At 36.9% G+C, this 20,243-nt stretch overlaps 1 protein-coding gene across 1 annotated transcript in view; it reads right to left on the bottom strand.

Annotated features, from left to right (window-relative positions):
* rspo3 (R-spondin 3) overlaps window positions 1-19,283 on the bottom strand; it is a 55,660-nt gene extending 36,377 nt beyond the window's left edge. Inside the window, exon 1 of the mRNA XM_089117892.1 lies at window positions 19,204-19,283. Within this exon, the coding sequence (XP_088974018.1) occupies window positions 19,204-19,267 (64 nt within the window). The 5' untranslated portion in view covers window positions 19,268-19,283. The remainder of the gene's footprint in view (window positions 1-19,203) is intronic.
* Between the last annotated feature and the right edge of the window lie 960 nt (window positions 19,284-20,243).

Below are 20,243 nucleotides of genomic sequence, written 5' to 3'. Positions count from 1 at the left end.
TGTCTGTCTATCCATCCATCCATCCGTCCATCCATTCGTCCATTCGTCCATATCTATCTATCTATCTATCTATCTATCTATCTATCTATCTATCTATCTATCTATCTATCTATCTATCTATCTATCTATCTATCTATCTATCTATCTATCTATCTATCTATCTATCTATCTATCTATCTATCTATCTATCTATCTATGTCTATCCATCTATCCATCCATTTATCTATCCATCCGTCCGTCCGTCCATATCTGTCTGTCTGTCTATCTATCTATCTGTCTGTAATTATATTTATGATGAATAAATGATGCATGTTTTTCATGTATACAAATAATATGTATTATGGCGCTTTTCCACTACACAGTACCAGCTCGACTCGGCTCGCCTTTGTTTGGTTTTCCACTGTGTAAAAGCTTTACCTTTACCTGCTTTCGGGTAATTTTTTTTAGAATCACCTCGGGCGAGGTTCTGAGCCAGCTGAGGCGATACTAAAATGTCACATGAAAACAATGCTGACTACTGATTGGTCAGATGGAGTATCCAGAATATCCCCGCCATTTTTAAATAGTTTGGCCAGAGATTTCTAAACGTACTACTATTATTATTATTATTATGGCAACTCGGAAGAATAGGCCGTGGTCAAAAGAGGGGGTGCAGACTTTCCTTTGTTTGGTTGCCAAAGAGAGGATCCAGCGAGAGATTGATACTAGGGCAGCGAGGAACGAAAGGCGTCGCTATGACGACCGGGTACTCTTTGTGGCGGTACTGTCTGCAATGGAAAACGGAGTGAAAAGCGAGCCGAGTCGAGTCGAATCGAGCTGGTACTGGTAATGGAAAGTGCCATTATCATTATTATAAAGTACTATACATGTAATTATAAAACAAACAGAAATGTGATTTTTTTTTTTTTTACTAAAACTATGAATGAATGCCTCAGCAACAACTCATACTTTTTATATTTAAAATGTAAATGTCTTGATTAGCAATAGATTCATTCCAGTTGCCCACTGATGACCTAACATAAACTCTTCCAGCTTTATTTCTCTCCACGTGAAAGATGATTGGGAAGGCCCAACATCACGTCTCTCACACGCAGGACCACCAACATTTGGAATGATTTCTAACACAACTGTTCCACAAAACCAGTCCCGTCTTAGGGAAAATTCAAAGGGAGAAAAACCGAGGGGGGAGAGAGAGAGAGAGAGAGAGATGTTCCTCTGGATCAGGGACTGAATCAGCTCCTGACTGCGGAGCAGGAGTACAGGGGTCTATGCGGTTTGGTAAATGGATATCTGCATCAAATTCAAAGCAGGTACAGTGCATGGGAGAAAGACTCTCACACATGCCAAACTAATAAGCAGCAACAAAATGCGTGTGGTTGCACTCAGGAAATCAGTACCGAACGGTATAGGTCAAGATAAGGAGACCAAAATGCTTGCTCAAAGGCATGAAGTTCAATACATCTTTGGAGAGTGCACGGCTCTCACCAGCCAGCTAAGGAAGCGTCTGAGAATGCATGAGTCACACACAGCATGCATTGTTTACTCTGTTTTTTCCTTATTGCAGTTTAAACCAATTACAGACTCAAAGAAAAGTATTGGTTAAACTTAATTTAGTTTTGGACACTAGTTCCAAACATTGGAAATGGGTTTTCTTAACATTCGATTAAACAGTGACCTCAAATGCCTTGTGTAGCAGAAATCCAAATGAATTGAGAAAACACAATAAAATCAAAGTAACCCAACTGAATCTCTTGCAGTCGACTACAAGCGAGCAATAGTGCAAATGGACTCATTGAACCAAGAACCGCATGAGTCATACAGACTCGTGTCAAAAACAATGAATGAAGAACATTTCACAGATGAGGTAAGTTACTTTTTCATGACGCACATTATATATATATATATGCATGCATCAAACCAAAAATTATTCAGACACCTTGCTATCCTCACTTACATAAATGAACTAGTGTCCTACACCCACTAATAAAAAAAAAAAATCAATAATTATCTGAATAATCTTTGGTTTGACTGTATACATAATATTTAATTTTTTTTATTAAAATTACATTTATTTGATATTTAAACAATTAACTTTAAGTTAAGTGCCATGTTATATTAAATAATGCATGTTAATGAATTTAGATTAAAAATTATTAATAATACATTTATTTCTATTTAAATATTTATTTAATCAAATGCATGCTATGCATTTTATATAAAACAATGTATTTATCAATTTATTTACATTTAATACACAGTTTATTTATATGAATATTCAAACAATTTACTTTATTCAGTTATACATGCAATGTATTTTGTATACAACAATGCATATTAATTTGTTTACATTTATTATCTTGTTTATTTATATTTAAAAATGTACTTCAGTTAAATGCCATGCATTTTATATTGAATAATTAATTTATTTCGATTTAATATATTTTTTAATATTAAATTTTAAATGTAAAATTTTTCAGTTAAATACATGCTATATAAAAAAAATTATTTATTAAATTGTGTAGTATTATAATTTAGTATATTGTTTATTGATATTAATGTACTTTTTCACTTAATACAAGCTATGTATTTTGCAGTAAATAGTTGACTGTTTTAGTATTTCAGATTAGTTTTTCCTTGGTCCAGTTTTGAAAGTCACAATGCGACATAAATGTATGCTTCAGATTTCATCGCTGGAAATTCTTCAGTATATTCATTTGTGAAAAGCTGACAAGGGTAAGGAAAGAATGTACAATATGACTAAATGCAATTTCCCAAGCGGAGATCACGTTCTTAAAGCATTCATCTCATCCTCCTCTGCAAAGAGATCACGCAGCGCTCCATGTCCTGTCCCAGAAACAAAGCGGGTCAGCTCCATCGGAGAGATTTTGTGAAAGAAAAAAACAGCCTCAGAGTATAATTGAATTTTTAATTTCATGTGGCCAGTCTCTCTGATCCACTGACCATGTGTCAAGTATACATCCCTGCTTATACTTGTACTGGATCTATATCAAACTTATCTGAAAAATGATGCAGAGTGCACACGCCAACCAAGACCAGACTCTAGAGTCTCAGTTTGCAAAATTGCAAGCAGGTGTTTGTTCGTCATCCCCCTCTTTAGCTCACTTCAGAATGTCTCGATTTCTATAGTAATTGCTGCATTTAAGCTCAACTTCCATCAAGCTCCACAAGCTTTCATTTCATGCTGCTGGTCGTAAACATGAGGACGGCGTAATGCTGTTTCTTGGAACTAGTGTGTAAGGTGGCCATAAATGAAGCCTGGTTTCCTCCACGCTTCCTGCAGTAAAGAACAGTCATCGTTTTTTGGCACTGAGAACATGCTGTTTAATGCGAGACCTGACAAATACTCTGATGATTTACTCTGAAACAGATCTGGAATAAGAGGGCGGCATTCTGTAGGTTTTATAATGCACTAAACACCCACATGTGCACACCGCTGGATATTGTTAGTGTAAACAGTATAAAGGGAAGAGGTTTATGACTGCACCATGCACGCTTTAGAGGGGTTAATCCCACCCTCACTCTAATGGATGCTGCTTCACAATGATAGCCCAGATCTGGGGGGTGTGGCCCCTAATGCAGGTGAAGAAAGACTGGGGCCCCTTCAACAGGTTCTTTAAGGTTACTGAATCACTGTACAGCCAAAAACAATTTTAGGTAATCTTTTTTTCCCCCAGTTAGTAGAACTTAAAATTTTGACTTTGTACTACACAAACATTGCCATTTAATTGAAATATTGACAACGCTAACTCATAAAATTTGATGGCACAACATATTAAATGATCTTTTACAGTTATTGGATGTAATAACACATTATACTGTATGAGATACCATCACTAAACTCGCATGGTATCAAGGTCCCACCCGGACTCAATCGCAAACACAACTGTCAGTCATGACCCTGTTTTTATAGCATCACAAAACTAAATATAACCCAACTTTTAGGGAAAAACAAACACTTGAACAAATGTCAGTTTGATGAGAACTACTTACAATGACAAACAGTCTCCAGAAATAGCTTGGCTCATGTCCAATTCGATTACATGGAGATGGGGCACGGTTTATGACAGCCAGCCACTAGGGGGTGATCAAAATGTTTTCTTTTTAGTTCACTACTTTATGTTCACTTTTTAGGACCTGTGCTTCAATATTAGCATCACTAGTCTCCTGAGATACCTTCATCTGATCGTTTTTCTAAATCAGCATAGATGTTTCCTTCACTGCCTTTGATATCCCACAATCCTGTGCTTTCCATTCTGTGACAGTTGAGCTAAAATTGAAAGATGGCAAGATTGAAAGATCTAAAATTTGTGGTTGGTGGTTAGTTTGTGTGTGCAGTATTTATATAGTTTTACCTCTTGTAACCACAGCCACAAAGCGCCCGCGGCCTCAGATCACTTGCAAAAGAGATTTTTAATCTCAATGGGTTTTTACCTGGTTAAATAAAGGATAAATAAAAAAAAATCACTTGGACGTGGCTGTGGTTACAAGTGGTAAAACGATATAAATACTGTTCGTTTTCTCACACAAACCGTTAGTTTCGTGTCTTAGGCCATCAATGTGTACTTACATTTACGAGTCATTAAATCATGTTTAATTTGAACTTCTCTGTGCATGCTCTTTGAGGTGGTGACCATAGACCTCCATTATATGACTGACAGACAAGAACGGTTTGACCTAAAAATATCAAAATTAAAACTACTGCGGAAACAAAGACACCTACATCTTGGATGCCCTTGAGGTAAACTAAAACATACAAAAAATCAATTTCAAAGTGAACTATCCTTTTAATTTAAGAAACCTGAGTATGAATGTCTCAGGCATCGCAATGGACCGTTTGAAAGCAGTTGGCTCCAGAGAAGCCCTGCTGTTCGCACCATTTCACACTTTAACACCCCACAGCTCTAGGTTCGAGGAAAGGTCCATCCACATCTGAGAGTCCTCACATCGCCTGAGGCTGCTGGGTGGGCAGAACACTGAAAACATAAGGGATCAAAGTTGTGCTGTTTTGTACACACAGCAAGACAAACTAACAAACATATGCTTCATCTGAACCCAAGACAAACTGAAGCCACACTCTTCTATGCAAACAATTTAGTTCGCTTTTTTTCTTTTAAAGGAACAGTTCACTGAAAAATTGTCATTATTCACACCCTCATGTCATTCCAAACCCTTATGTATGAAAAATCTTCACGCAACTGTTTTCTATAAAATTATTCATAGTGACTAAGAAACACCACAAAAACATGACTTGTGCACCATATGTCAAGAGAAGGCCAACAAATTTGACCTTTAACCTGCGTCTCTGAGAGCAGTGATGAAGAGGAATAAATATCTACAAATGAATAAGTGCGTGAAAACTGACTTATATTCTAAGTTTAATTTTCTTTCGTGTGGGCTCACGAGAGCACCATGACGCATACGCGAGAACTGAGAAGATGACGCTCACGATCATTTAATGGGAAAGTGTGAAAGGTAAGCTATTCATTTTGCGCCATTGGTTAGGCACTTTTACGTTTTCTTGTTGGTTTATCACGATTCAGACATCCAGGAAATGCACACTTTAGAACCATTTTAAACACTAAATCGAGACCCATCTGCAGCATCTTCTCAGTTCTCGCGCATGCGTCGTGGCGCTCTCGTGAAATCACGTCAGAGGCCCACACGGAAGAAAATGAATAGTTGAATAAAGTCATTATTTATTTATTTATTTGCACACAAACAGTATTCTCATCGCTTGATAAACCTAAGGTTGAGCCACTGTAGTCACAGACTATTTTAATGATGTTTTTACTAACTTTTGTGGGCCGGCACATGCAATTAGCAGCCTATAAAGGAGTCAAACAGCTCTCAGATTTCAGCAAAAAATGTCTTAATTTGTATTCCGAAGATGAATGAAAGTCTTGGACGAGGTTGGAACAACATGAGGGTGAGTAATTACTGACAATATTTTCATTTTTGGGTGAACTAACCCTTTAATATTGCATCATCTTTTAAGTTTTGAAGTAGACAACAAGTGCACATTGAATACATTCAAGCAAGGAATTCCTTTAAAGGTTTTATTGCCCAAAGCCCAGAGATTTCAACTTGTAAAATTGAGGAATAAAACCAAGAATCATCATGGTTACAATTATGAACAGTGTTCAACCATGACAACAACTCTCAATCATGACGCTTTTCTTGCTTAAACTGTGAGAGGCCAAAGAGGAGGCAAAGTGTTCTCATGACTCTCAATATTTTCCCTTGAAGGACACAAACAAGTCATTTGCACTCAGATCTTGTGCTAAAGACACCCCTTCCCCAGGCACAAACACACACTGGTGCACGCATTACCTCGACAAATTTGTCTACACATATCTGGAAAAGGAACTGAAGTCAAATCTCCTGGATTTGAAATCCCAGCCTCTTCTTTTAAACCCCCGGCTAGATTGATGGTTAGCGTAAGTGCTCTCGTTTCCTGAAGTTATTAAACACATTTATCAAGCATCTCGCGATTGACGGAGAGAAAAAGGGCTTAAGCGCTGGCATGCTGCGTGACGTGATTAAAGAGCGTTTAACGAGCTGCAAAAACGTCTCCCACAGCTCGAGTTCTCTCATCACACCCTCTCCACCGGAGACGCCCAATCAGAGTGTTTGTGTGTTTTAGCGCACAGTGTGACTCCATCAGTCTTAGGTCATTCTTTGGATGGGCACCTCACATGTGGCGCCGAATGCTGAGTAAGGTTTGATTACCAACTTGGCATACTGAAGTACAGGTGCTGGGTGGGCTAATAAAGCCTTTCTGCCAGGACTTGAAGGTAGTGAATTTAGATTTGGTCTCTTTTTCCTATGAGCACTGTTAGATTTATTCACATAACATTTATTCGTTTGGTAAACGCTTTTATACAAATCTATTTACTTTTCTAATTCAGTCTTATTGTGCACGATTAACCACTGCGTGTTATTTTTAAGAACTTTTTGCGTAAGTCGTATTCATCAAAATGTAACTTGTAAGCCGTTGAAGTTACAATCATCAAAATGTAACTTCAACGGCTTACAATTATTATTAAAATATACAGCCAAATAGCTATTTTGTCACAGTTCTACTAATGTAGGTAATGCAGCCTTTTAAAAAAAAATTGACACACAGTAATCTAATACTGCATAATGCAATAAAGGTCCCAGGTTAAATGCAAGTAATGTTATATATTGGAGATATGAGATATGTTGAGATGTTCTTGTGGGTGACCTTGACCTTCAGACTCAACATCCAGGTCAAACCACCTCCCCAAAAAAGGTACTCAGTGTTTCAGAAGGGAAGAATCGTATCATGGAATATAATGCACAAATAGAATAAATCAAATGTCTGATAATTTTATGGTGCATTTGCAGCCGCCGAATGTCTGTTCTAATGTCAAATATAAATAAATGTGATGGAATTGAACACATTTTATTAATCTCGTAAATTAAATATTAAAACCAACCACTTACATTTTCTATCAATCTAAAATAGACTTACATTTCAGACGCTGTCAAAAAGTTTAAAATGCACGTGTCTGCGTCTATGCAAACATACTGAAATGCATGCATGAATACTTCCAATTACTAATGAGAAGTCAGTTGGATTCTGACCTCGGTGTTTCTAAGGAGGATTCCTTTTGGGAGGCTTCTATTTAAAGACTTTCTATCGAAAATGAAATGAGAAAGGAGTTCTTCAAAGACACGTCAAAAATAAACTTATTTAAACATTGTCGTCGGCAAGACGAGCATCTCAGGAAAAAGGAAGCGTTAATGAGATAATTTATCTTGTTAACAAGAAATGAGATAATGCCTCAATTTTTGCAAGCAAATTCCTCTTTTATCAAAGGGGCTGACTTCTTCCTCGCACTTTCTGTGGTATTTTGTGAAATGCACTGTTTAGTTAACCGTTGCACAACAGAGCTGTCCATCACCACGCTGTCATGTGTCCTGTGGCCCCAACACGCGCTGACGTCTGTGTAAACGAGAGATCTGGCCCAGCAGATTGAAACCTGACCTGAGATCAGTGTAATATTAATGAGTGTGTGAGTCGTGACCTCTGCTCTGCCTCTGAGCATGTCGGAGCTGCTCACTGACTGCTTCTCATTTGCTCTGTAATACTGTCGGCTGTCCGTCAAACAATCCCAGACATTCCACACACACAATTTATGGATTTTATTAAACCTCTCAAGACGAATGCCCTTGGCAGTTGGCACTGTTAAAAAACTACAGTTTGGCAGCATCTAAAAGAAGCCCCCCCCCCCATTTCTCCCGTTCTGCTGGATTCACACAAGTGATATCGGTTCCATCTAAATATTTCATTCAGGGGTTTTAGACGGCGGGGCTGCTCTAATCGAGGGAAAAGCCTTTAGTGGCATGTTGGAAAGGGATTTTTAAAGCCTCTACTTCATTCTGGAAATTCAGCTGGACGTTGCCAGCCAATGCCAGGAGGATGGACTGCTGTTCACACTTAGAAAAATATACTAGATTTATACTGTTTTTTTAATTGCCACATGTTTAATGGTTTTTCTTGGACCACTTCAAGCTTCTAACGGTTTCCCTGCGTCAGTTTTCCAAAGCTTTAACTGCAATCATGGAGATTTTCTGCTGTCCACAGCCTTTGATGCCCACTGTTCTCTGCCGCGTAATTCACCAAAAGTTTAAAGCTGAGGCAATTTAACCGCCTGTCTCATTTTTTGGGATATAATTATTTTATTTCAGTAATTTTGAACTTTGTTTTACTTGACCTCAAAACTTCAAAGATTAAACAAAACATGAATAAATAAACGCAAATAAATAAACGCACAACAGATAAGCTATCGTCATAATAAAGCAAGCATTTCAGTAAAAAAAAACTACTTGGTGAACATTACAACTTTTAATATTCTTGAACCAGGCTAATAATATTTATATAGTGTGCACCACTCTTTTCAGATTGCCCATATTTCCCTGGTTTATGATATGTTTTATACAGCACACACACTAGCTTGAGTTAGATTTATAATGATTAAATTAATTTATAATGATACAATTATATAAAAGAATTACATTTTTTTTTCTTTAAAAATGGTTTCCACAAAATTATTAAGCAGCACAACCATTACCGACTTTAAAAAGAAGAAATATTTCTTTAGCATCAAATAAGAATATTAGAATGATAATTGTAATACATTTTTCACAATAATAATGTATTTAGTTACTTATATTACAGCGTAAATTACTGCATTTTTGATCAAAAATGCATCAAAATGAACAAATCTTTTTGAGTCATTTGGTTCATTCAACGAATGAAATGACTCGAATAAAGATTCATTCATTTTGATGAACGAGTTCGAACAGAAGAGTCACGAACGCAAATCACAGAACAGAGCATTGCTATATGGTAGATAGATAGTGATATATCTGCATCCAACAATTTTCCTGCAAAAAAAACAACTAAAATCTATTTTTTTTCCATAGAATGAAAATGCACAAATTGATCATTATTACTATAATTATAATTTAAAATTGATTTTTTTACTGAATCCCATAGCAAATACTATGCACATCTTGTTCTGACTTTAAAGGGTCATGCCACCTCTGGAAAGATGAATGTTTATTTAAAATGGATAATTTATGTAGAAGAAATGTGAAATTATTTTTAAATTTGAAGCTTTCTAGACTGAGAAAAGCCAGAAAATGTATTTTTGGCTCATGTAGATGAAAGACTACAACTCCCAGAATGCACTTGCTTCACTGCCCTAGGAGGCCACGCCTACCGGTAACAGTGCAGAAGTTAAACATCAAGTCTAGGCTACTAGTGAGTCTCCGTGATGAGTCTGTCCGAAAATGTGTTTCGAGATCGCCCAAAATGTCTGGGATTCGGCTTTTGCGTTCTACAGTCGCCATTCATCATGTTTACTGTGGCGAGCAGGACGAGTGTGGAGCACGGCGCGAGGCCGGTGGCGTGATTACCGATGAGCGACACCTGTGACACGTACGTTGCCGGTCTCGTAAACACTACATTTAGATTCACCAATCAGAATGAATTCAGTTAGATTGAAACAAAAGCTGTACATGTAAACAATGCATGGCGACTGCAGAACGCAAAAGCTGAATCCCGGACATCGACGGCTGGACATGTCCGGGAAAAAGAGGACCGTAACCCCTAAAGTTACTACTCGGCTTTCTCCACAGAACAAGAGCCTGCTAGCTTAGCTTCCAAAAAAGATGGCTGACACTATGTGTAATGCCAATCCTCCATAATGCATCCGTCTGCGTATTCAATACCTTCGTCCATTTTTAAAAAAAAAGTTTCAGCCAGTGAAATCAAACGCACTGGCACTGATCTGTGATAGGTCTGTTAGCGCATTAGGTCCAACCCCCTATGCGCGGGTTTGAAAGGGTGGGATCTAGTGCTTGTAGTCTTTACAGAAATCCCCCCCTCTTACGATTTTTGCGTCATTGTAGGAGGAAGTGAAAAAGGTAAATAGCGGATTTCTCATCTCAGGGGAAAATGTCCTTTTAAGCTTTAAACAAGTAACCTTACTGAAAGTAAAATATTGCATGACATAGCCACAATTACTTGCTGTTTTAATTCACAATTTAGAGGAGGGTTTTGGAACGGATATTTCAGTGTTATTTTTCAATTTGACAAAAACAGAACCCAAGGAACTGACAAAAAGTCAAGGTAAAGTCAGAAAAAGATGCACAGTAAAAAATAAAAACAGATGAACATGGAAGAGATGTTATCATGCTGCGCCTATAACATGGTGATACAAGATTATGTAAGTCAATGGTGAAAAGTGAATTTTTTTAAATATATGCATTGGCCAAAACATGCTGTAGTTTAATTTTTCCAGAGCTTTTTTCTCCTCAGCTGACCTTTGTTGAGCACATGAGTAGCTGTTCATCAATGAACAAAACCTTCTCCCCAGTCAAACCACAATCACAGACACATGTAGGGCCTTAAATGCATTAACCTTCATGTGCAGTGATGGAAAACCACTTCCTCGAGTGCCCACTGCCCGTCGCACGCTCTCACAGCGAGAAAACAATCGGGACCCGGATGGGTTAAACCGATGACAGATATCATTTAGAGCCATGGCTCAAACTGAACAGTAGTCAGACTGCCTTCTTACCATACATCATCAAACTCTTACTAATGCGGCAGACATGAGAGTTTCGTAAGTACAAATGAACACGACTAGACATTTGATTTGAATGGTTGCAGACAGATGTTGCACAATATTGACGGGATGACGACCTTACAGAAGTTTCCAATCAAGTCACTGTTCTGACAAAACAGATTTGTTTTAGGAGAAAAATTACAAATAGTATACACTTTCAGTTTGAATTAAGTGCACACAAAGGACTATGACTCAATTAGGAAAGGTTTTATATATATATATATATATATATATATATATATATATATTGAAATGTCACAGATTAGATTGAAAGGGCTTAGTGATGGTCATGTGTCTCTTTTCCAGGTCCAAATGGAAACACTCCGCTTTGTTTGGTGTGACAAAGGATGTTCCTATGAATCAGTTTCTTCCAACAAAGCCATTATTTGTGTAAAGCTCAAAAAAGGACAAAGTCGAACAAAAAGTCATATGATATCTTTGCGCAGGGAACATTTAAGATGTTACGTGCAGTGGTTTAATCTCAATTCTCTCTATGGCTTTTTAGGTTCCATGCATTTTTTAGTGTGTCATTTGATAGGCCTTTCATACATAACGTCAGAAAAATCACAAATGAGATGCAGCACACATATGACTTCAGTTAAAGTGAAAATGCAACTCTTTTGTGTTTACTTTAACATATACCCAGCGGTCTCTTTAAGAATTATTGCTATGGTGGTAATTGCAATATTTTTTCACTTTTATAAACACTTCTCATGATGACGTGTTACTGAAAATGACTACGATTTTCACTTTTGGGCCAGCTTTTTCCATGGTATTATGACTCAAGCAAACACAAGTGGTTTCACTGCTTTGGTGAGCAGTAAACACCACCAATGAGTGAACTTTTTTTCAGCTGTTTAACCAAGGAGCGTGTTTATCTGTATATCAGTGGTTCTCAAATGGTAGGTCATGACCCAAAGACATTTAATACAACGCAATCAACCATATAATCATGCATAGGAAAATAAAATACAAAAGTCTCATTATCTTATCAAATCAAAGGTATCGTGTCAAACAAACACCACAATATATGGCTGGCTAGATTTACTTCGAACAGCTGGCAGGTTGTAGTATCTAACCCATTCAATAGTGTAATAAAAACAGTAAAAACTAAGCTAAAATAAATTACACAATCTAAATATCTCAAACCATGGCTGCTTCTTTACATCACTGTAAAAAAAAGTTGCTGCCTTAAATTTTGTAAGTACAATCAACTTGGATGCTTGAGTCATTTAAAATTAACTTGCATTAAACTGACTTTAAAAATTGAGTTGAATATTGTATAACTTACAAATAAAGTTGAAAATTGCTTAACTTATTTTGATGAGTTAAAGCAATGTAAAACCATATGTTGTCATAACTTATTGATCCTATATTCCAGAAGCAGCAGAAAGCAATAGCATACAAAATCCATTCTTTGTGGGAATTAGTAGTTGATTGTGTATGTGCTATAAAAAAAAACTGTTCCAGATTATAATTGGCAATATATCACAAATTTACAGATTGAATTTGGCTCACTTTATTTTAAGGTGACATAGTTACATTGCACTTAAATACTGAGTAATATTAATTAAGCACATGTAGTTACTACTGTAAAAAAATATATTGTTGGTTTAACTTAAAAAAAGTAACCTGGTTGCCTTAAAATTTTAAGTTCATTGAAATAAAAAATTGAGTTAATACAATGAAGGAGATTAATTTAATCACCAGAAACTCAAAATATTATGTTATCTGAACTAAATAAATTATCTAAGTTGATTTGACAAAAGAAAAAATTTTGTAATTACTAATCATGAATATATTTTTTTACAGTGATAGAATTACAGTTTGGTTTAAGGTTAGTTACTTGTAATTATGCATAATTTACTGTTATCATTATAGTAACTAGATGTAGTAATGTAATGTGTAAATACGTCATCTTAAACAATGCATTCTCATCCTAGGGCATCATCTAACTGACACTTTTGACCATGCGTCTAAATCCGACGCACATGGCAACCTTTAGTGTCAGTTAGATGACGCGGGTAGGTTTAGGGTTAGACCACTAGGAGGCGCGTCTCATATTGACGCTAAAGGGTGCCATGTGCGTTAGGCGCATGGTCAAAGGCATCAGTTAGATGTTTCCTTTTCTCATTTTCAGATGAAGCTGTTCATAATTGGCTGGGCTTATTAACAAAACACTTTACTTCGAAAGAGGAATAAACAAAAACAAACAAATAAATGACTACAGCTCAAACCTTCAAAACAAAGACATCGTGCTGGGCTGTCCTGTTTATCAGTCTTAAGTGTCTAAGGGTGGAAATTTCCTTTAAGGGTTCATGTGATAAACTTGTTTACAAAGTTTCATAAAATACATCCAAAGCCTTTTGAACGTGCATGTGGTTGAATGGGGAGAAATTAAACATTTGGTCAGGAAGTATCATCAGGCCCTCGAGCCATGCGCTCTAGACCGAGGTCTACTTGCATGCAACACTAAAAACGAATTACCTCAACCCCATCACACGCACATGCCTTCGACACACAACATGATGGATTGTTTTTTGATTTTTTGATTCAGCACTAAAAATTCAGGTACTGAAACTTTTATTTCATTCATCGTCACTGAAATTGCAAACAGATCTCAGATGTGCACACAAGTCTTGTTTATATCCTTTAATCTTTTTGATTTGTATGGTATCATTTCATTTTCCTAACTCTGGTTGTCTCTAAGCACACCATTAGGACACTTCAAAGATATTTGGTCCTGGATGCATGTATTGGCATGTGCTGTTAGTATTATGATGGTGGTTTCGACTGCTGCTGCATTCTCATTAGGCTGCGTGATGAAAGCAAAGCGTCCTAGACTTACAGGACATTCGAGAGAGTCCAACCTATGAGCTAAACAAGTGTAATCTCATTTCTCATCCACTACCTCACACACTAGACAATAACAAGTTAATCAGCATACAGAGAAACAAGCCCTGCTGTTGAATGTATTATTTAAAAAAAACAGCTGCCAAATGATGAAGATTGAACCAGAGAAGGAAATATCTGTAAACAAACCCAATGACGTAAGAACTCTGGATCTTCTTCATAATGACAGCATGCTGGCTGATAAAAGAAAACACAATCAAAGGAATAAAAAATCATTCTTGGGGTCAGTAAGATTTATTTTTAAAGAAATTAGTAGTTTTGTTCATTACGGATGCCTGAGTAACTTTGGAAACATTACCGTTTTTTTTTTTTATGTTTTTGAAAGAAGTCACTTCTGCTCACCTGCTGGGTCAAAAAACACAGAAAAAACTATTTTACCGTAAAATGATTGTTTTCATGAATATTAAGAAGAATAAATCATTACTCCAGTCTTCAGTGTCGCATTATCCATCAGAAATCATTCTAATTTGGTGCTCAAGAAACATTTATTATTATTCTTACCATCAATAGAAAACAGTTTTTACTGCTTAACATTTTTTGTGGAAAATCAAGCGTAGCATCAATTCGTTAGTCAAGTTTGCATCAGCTGATTCTCAGCTGATCCACGTCTACCTATAGGAATACGACGCCTATCATTGTATACATATATAAACTCCTTCAGTATTATCAGCAGCTTTCGCGCTGATAATAAGACATGTTTCTTGTGCACCAAATCAGCATATTATAATGATTTCTGAAAGATCATGTGATACTGAAGACTGGAGTAATGATGCTGAAAATTCAGCTTTACATCAGGAATAAATGACATTTTAAAACGTATTCAAATAGAAAAGAGTTCAAATAATATCTCAATTGTACTGTTTTTACTGTATTTTATTGATTAAATAAATCCAGCCTTGGTGAGCATAAGAGACTTCTTTCATAAAACAAAAACAAAAATTGTAAGTTTTCAAACTTTTGACAGGTACGTTAAATGACAGCTTTTGAACTTTCTAATACGGAGAAAACAATTATCATACCAAATTTTCTTAATAATATTAAGCAGCACAACTTCCTTCAAAATTGATAACAATAAGAATTGTTTCCAGAGCAAATCCACATATTAAAATGATTTCTGAAGTATCATGTGGCACCGAAAATGTAAGTAATCGTAATGATGCTGAAAAGTTATTCAATTTAGATCATTTACATTAGTTTTTAATATAAAAACTCACCTAACTAAAATAAAAATGTCGTTGTAAAACTAAATAAATTAACAAATCAAAATATCCCTAGTCCTCCTACTGCGCAAAGATACATCTAAAACCAAGAAACAGAAAGCACCAAAACAAAAAACGTCTTAAAAGCATAGTTATGCAGAGCTACTGACTCTAAACTGCAAGGCGCTTCGTCTCCTAACCATCTGCTCACTGCAGCACTGATTCACAGCTGGGTCCACCCCAGTCAACACCTACAGGCACAGAGCACATCTCATCAGCGTGCCAGTGCCAGATTATGAAGGTTATCTCCATCAGAAGCAGCCAACCGCAAACTGCATGCTACTTGCGTTTCTTTGCGTACACTGCGCACTGCTTAGCGGCGGCCATGCCTGACATGCCTGGATTCGGGATCTCGCTCTAATTGCACAACAAAGAGCATCTTGTTTTGGACACTCTGACACCTATTTGTACTTTAAGAGTTTTGTTTAGTTTTGAGATGCTGGGATGGTGATAAAATGTGAGAACCCCCTTCTCTCTCTATAAAAAAAATATATAATAAAAAAACATGATGCTACAAGAGCGCAGAATGCCAGAAATTCCACAGAGGTGTAGTGAGACGTGGAGTTGAGGGGCAACTGAGCACTAAGTGCTTTCAAAACAAACACCCATCCACACCTGCGGGACAGGGTCACTGCGCTGCCATGGCTACGCTGCTAGAGGAAACAGAGGGACGTTTCTTTGCTACCCGTCAAGCCGGGCATCAACACTTCCTAATCACCGTCACCAGTGCGTGATTGCAGTTATTTTTAGGGGTGCACTAAATGTCAGTTCTCGTAATTAATGCGTGGAGCAGCACCAAACAGCTGGGTCACGAAGCTGGACAGACCCCACTGAACTAAGGAGAGGTGGAAAGTTTATTGGGATGCATTCTGAGGCGCTTCACTTCGGCAAAAGAGGAGGAACCGTCAATAGAGTCGAGTGAAGTTCAGTGCTGTGTTTGTTTGTTTTCTGTGGGTAAGTGCGTAATTAGTTTGGAGGAGAGCTGAGCCGGGTTGTTGAATAACAGATCATTCATCTTTTCCTGGCCTGCTGGTGAACACAGGAGCAGTCCGGATAAAGGTCAAACTATGGAGAGAGAAAGAACCACATCACAGCAGGTGACTGTCACCAGACATGACTGAGAAAGGAAAAGAGAGGGGGAAAACAACCATTTATTTCTGTGTCGACCGGGGTCTTAAAGCTAAATAAATTCCTGCTGTGCGACGGCAGGCATCACATAGACCGATTTTTCCAGTCACAAATTAAGCTAACTCTAGAATGTCCAAATCCCTGTCTAATATCCTGCTCATATGATCCAGAAGAAACCAGCAGCAGTGTTGTATTCAGTCAGTCCATTACCTCAACCCTTCACCCTCCTTTCTAAGAGTAAAACATGAAGTAAAAGCAGATGTTGAGTTTGTTTTAAACATGCAAAGCAGCTGGGTAAACTGCGGGCATGGGTGTAATATTCCACCCGCTCACGTCTCTCTTGTACGGGTTTCGAAAGATTCAGATTTGAGTGCAACCAAAATTTAGTATACAGTGCACAAGACCTATTTTCAGAATATTGTAGCTTTTCCAGTAAATAGCTTTTTTAATCCAACAAGACGTGGAGCAGCACAAATTATGCTATATCGATGTTTCTAACATCTGAGTATGCAGAGTGAGAAAAGCTCATTCATTCTAGTGAATCGGTTCATCCAAAAAGCCCCTCCCTCTCATATGTAGCATTGGAAAGTCTAATTCATTTAAGTGAATCAGTTCATCTTAAACGGTCCTCCCTCTCATATGTAGCATTGGAAAGTATGATCAATTCAGTGAATCAGTTAATCTTAAACAGTCCTCCATCTCATACTTAGCATTGGAAATTATGATTCATTCTAGTGAATCAGTTCATCTTAAACAGTCCTACCTCTCATATGTGGCGTTGGAAAGTCTGATTCATTTCGGTGAATCGGTTCACCCTAAATTGTCCTCCCTCTCATTTGTAGCATTGGAAAGTCTAATTCATTTAAGTGAATCAGTTCATCTTAAACGGTCCTCCCTCTCATATGTAGCATTGGAAAGTATGATCAATTCAGTGAATCAGTTAATCTTAAACAGTCCTCCATCTCATACTTAGCATTGGAAATTATGATTCATTCTAGTGAATCAGTTCATCTTAAACAGTCCTACCTCTCATATGTGGCATTGGAAAGTCTGATTCATTTAGTGAATCGGTTTGTCCAAAACGCTTGTCACTCTAATGTAAATTTGGAAAGTCTGATTCATTCTAGTGAATCAGTTCATCTTAAACAGTCCTTCCTCTCATATAGCATTGGAAAGTATGATTCATTCTAGTGGATCAGTTCATCTTAAACAGTCCTCCATCGCATACTTAGCATTGGAAAGTCTGATTCATTTAGTGAATCGGTTTGTCCTAAATGCTCGCCCCTCTAATGTAAATTTGGAAAGTCTGATTCATTCATATGAATCAGTTGGTTCGGAACAATTCATTTAAATTGATTCACCAGTCTGAGTCCCTGTAGCTATGCTTTGTAATTACGGTATTTTGTATAAATTAACCTGTTTAAGATGAATCAAAAAAGATAAAGTCAGTGGAGCTCATGTGATCTGTCTCCTGTAAAATATTTTAGTCAAGATTATAATGAAATGAATGTTACTTAAATACAATTTCAAAAGTGAACTCACTCAAAACTTAAAACTTAATAGTTTGGAGTACAGTATAATATGAAGTTCTGAACTGGCAGTATCACATAAGCGAATCCTGATTTGCCTCAACATCAGCGTTAGAATTACAGTGTTAGTCAACATTGCCTGCAGCTTAGCGGCCCACCAGTGGCAGAGCAGCTTTAAAATCATTTAGCACTGTTCAATATCTCTGTGAACACATCATTTAGTAGGAACTCCAAAGATTTACCAAACTGGTGTGTATGATAAACTTCAAAATACCACAGTGACCACATAAACTCAACAGTCTCAGTCAACTGCTGTCATATAGTTCATACTCTACAAACACAAACCACAGCGCTGAATCATATGAATATGCAAACAATTTCAGAAGTTGGTTTTAAACGAAATTGCACTGGCATCTAAGAGGTCATTCAACCCCGTCTCTTTTTCCAAAGCTGTGGTGCGAGCCAGAAGAAGTGTCATCTGTTTCCAATGAGAAGGCTCTTTGATTGTTGAACTTCTCGAAGGGCTGTCTGACAAAGACCTCTTTCGCTTTTTGGACAAAATAAACAGGAAAAAGGGTCGTGTAACCAGGGGCCAATTTTTCAAAAATAATAGTAAAACGTAAGCTTATGGAATAAATTAAATCCCTAGATATGTTCAGGTGTGTTCCTTTGCTGCTGGTTAGCTAAATGTGTGCCTTCATTGGTATCGCCATTACAAGTTCACCCAACACATAACCCCAGAAACCTATTTACAACATAAGACAAAAGCTAACCTTATGATGCAACTACAATGTTTGCAGAATCTTTATTGATCTGATCAGCCATTTGAAATCTAATCGAATAGACTAAAGTGTTATATAAATAAGCAACAAAGCGTTACAGGTTAAAAACAAAATGGAACCTGATTCAACTTTAGGACATTTTAAACAAGACCAACAAGCTGAATACATTAAACAGAACAAAAGGACTGGTTCCATACAGTTAGTATGTCCATTTATCTACACATTACCTCACAAAGCTCAGGTTAAAAAAATATAGATATTTACTTTAAATTCAATTCAGGCTGAGGGGCAGCATTATCCAGCAGGGGTTGTCGACAATTTGAGCATCAGTCATGTTAAAAAGAGGGTTATTGATTCAATAATTTAGCCAGACATGGAATAAAAGGAATCAGTCAACACTAATACAGACCTCCAACCAATATATCAGCTTGCCAGTGTGGATGACTGCTAATCCAAGTGAGTTGTTTTTGCATGTGTCAGTACACTGAGAGCAACATCTGACCTTGTACAAATGCTTCCTCTACATCCCAGGAAACTGATACTAAAACCACCATGTGCTATTGATCAATGGGGATATGATTTTGCACTCGGCAATTTTCTCCAGTTATACAAACGGGTCTTCACAGAGAGAAATAAATTCCACCAAGCCATTTTGCTGGAAATATGAAAACAGAAGTAATACATTCGGAGAATAATGAATCTTCAGTTGAAGCTTCACTTACTGATCCTCAACCGCAGTTGGTGCTCAATTTAATATGACTTAAACCCAAGAAATTCTAGAATGCAGTTCCCAAGGTTTCAACCTCAACGCTTTGTGCATACCATTCTAGATCTTTCACGTCCAAGACAATAATTTTTTTATGGACCTCATTTTGTGCACTAGGATTCGGTATCGATATAGACTTCTGATTCCCAAGCTATTGATTCAACTGGGTTCTGATTTGGGTTTAAATAACAAATTATCATAACTTATTCACCCTCAAGTTTTTCCAAACCTATATGAGTTTCTTTCTTCTGTTGAACACAAACAAATAAATTTTAAAGAATGTTGATAACCAGACAGTTGGTAGCCATTTACTTCCATAGTATTGGCAATTATTCCTACAATGGAAGTCAATGGTTACCATCAACTGTTTTATATTATAACCAACATTCTTAAAGATATCTTTGTGTTTAACAGAAGAAAGAAACTCATTCAAGTTTGGAAAAACTTTTTTATTTTTCGAACTATCCCTTTAATAGTTCAATATGCAGCGAAATGTTTTTTTGAACAGCATTTATTTGAAATATATATTTTTGTAACATTGAAAAATATGGAAAAACTGTTATTTTAAATTACAATTATTTCACAATATTACATTTGTACTGTATTTTTAAGTCAAATACATGCAGTCTTGGTGAACATAGGCTTGTTTCCAAATATGGAAAACAATTGGGTTTTTCCATATT

Source organism: Pimephales promelas, chromosome 12, assembly GCF_988280905.1.
Source record: "Pimephales promelas chromosome 12, fPimPro1.hap1.1, whole genome shotgun sequence".
Taxonomy (NCBI): domain Eukaryota; kingdom Metazoa; phylum Chordata; class Actinopteri; order Cypriniformes; family Leuciscidae; genus Pimephales; species Pimephales promelas.
This window is presented reverse-complemented; position numbering and strand designations above follow the sequence as displayed.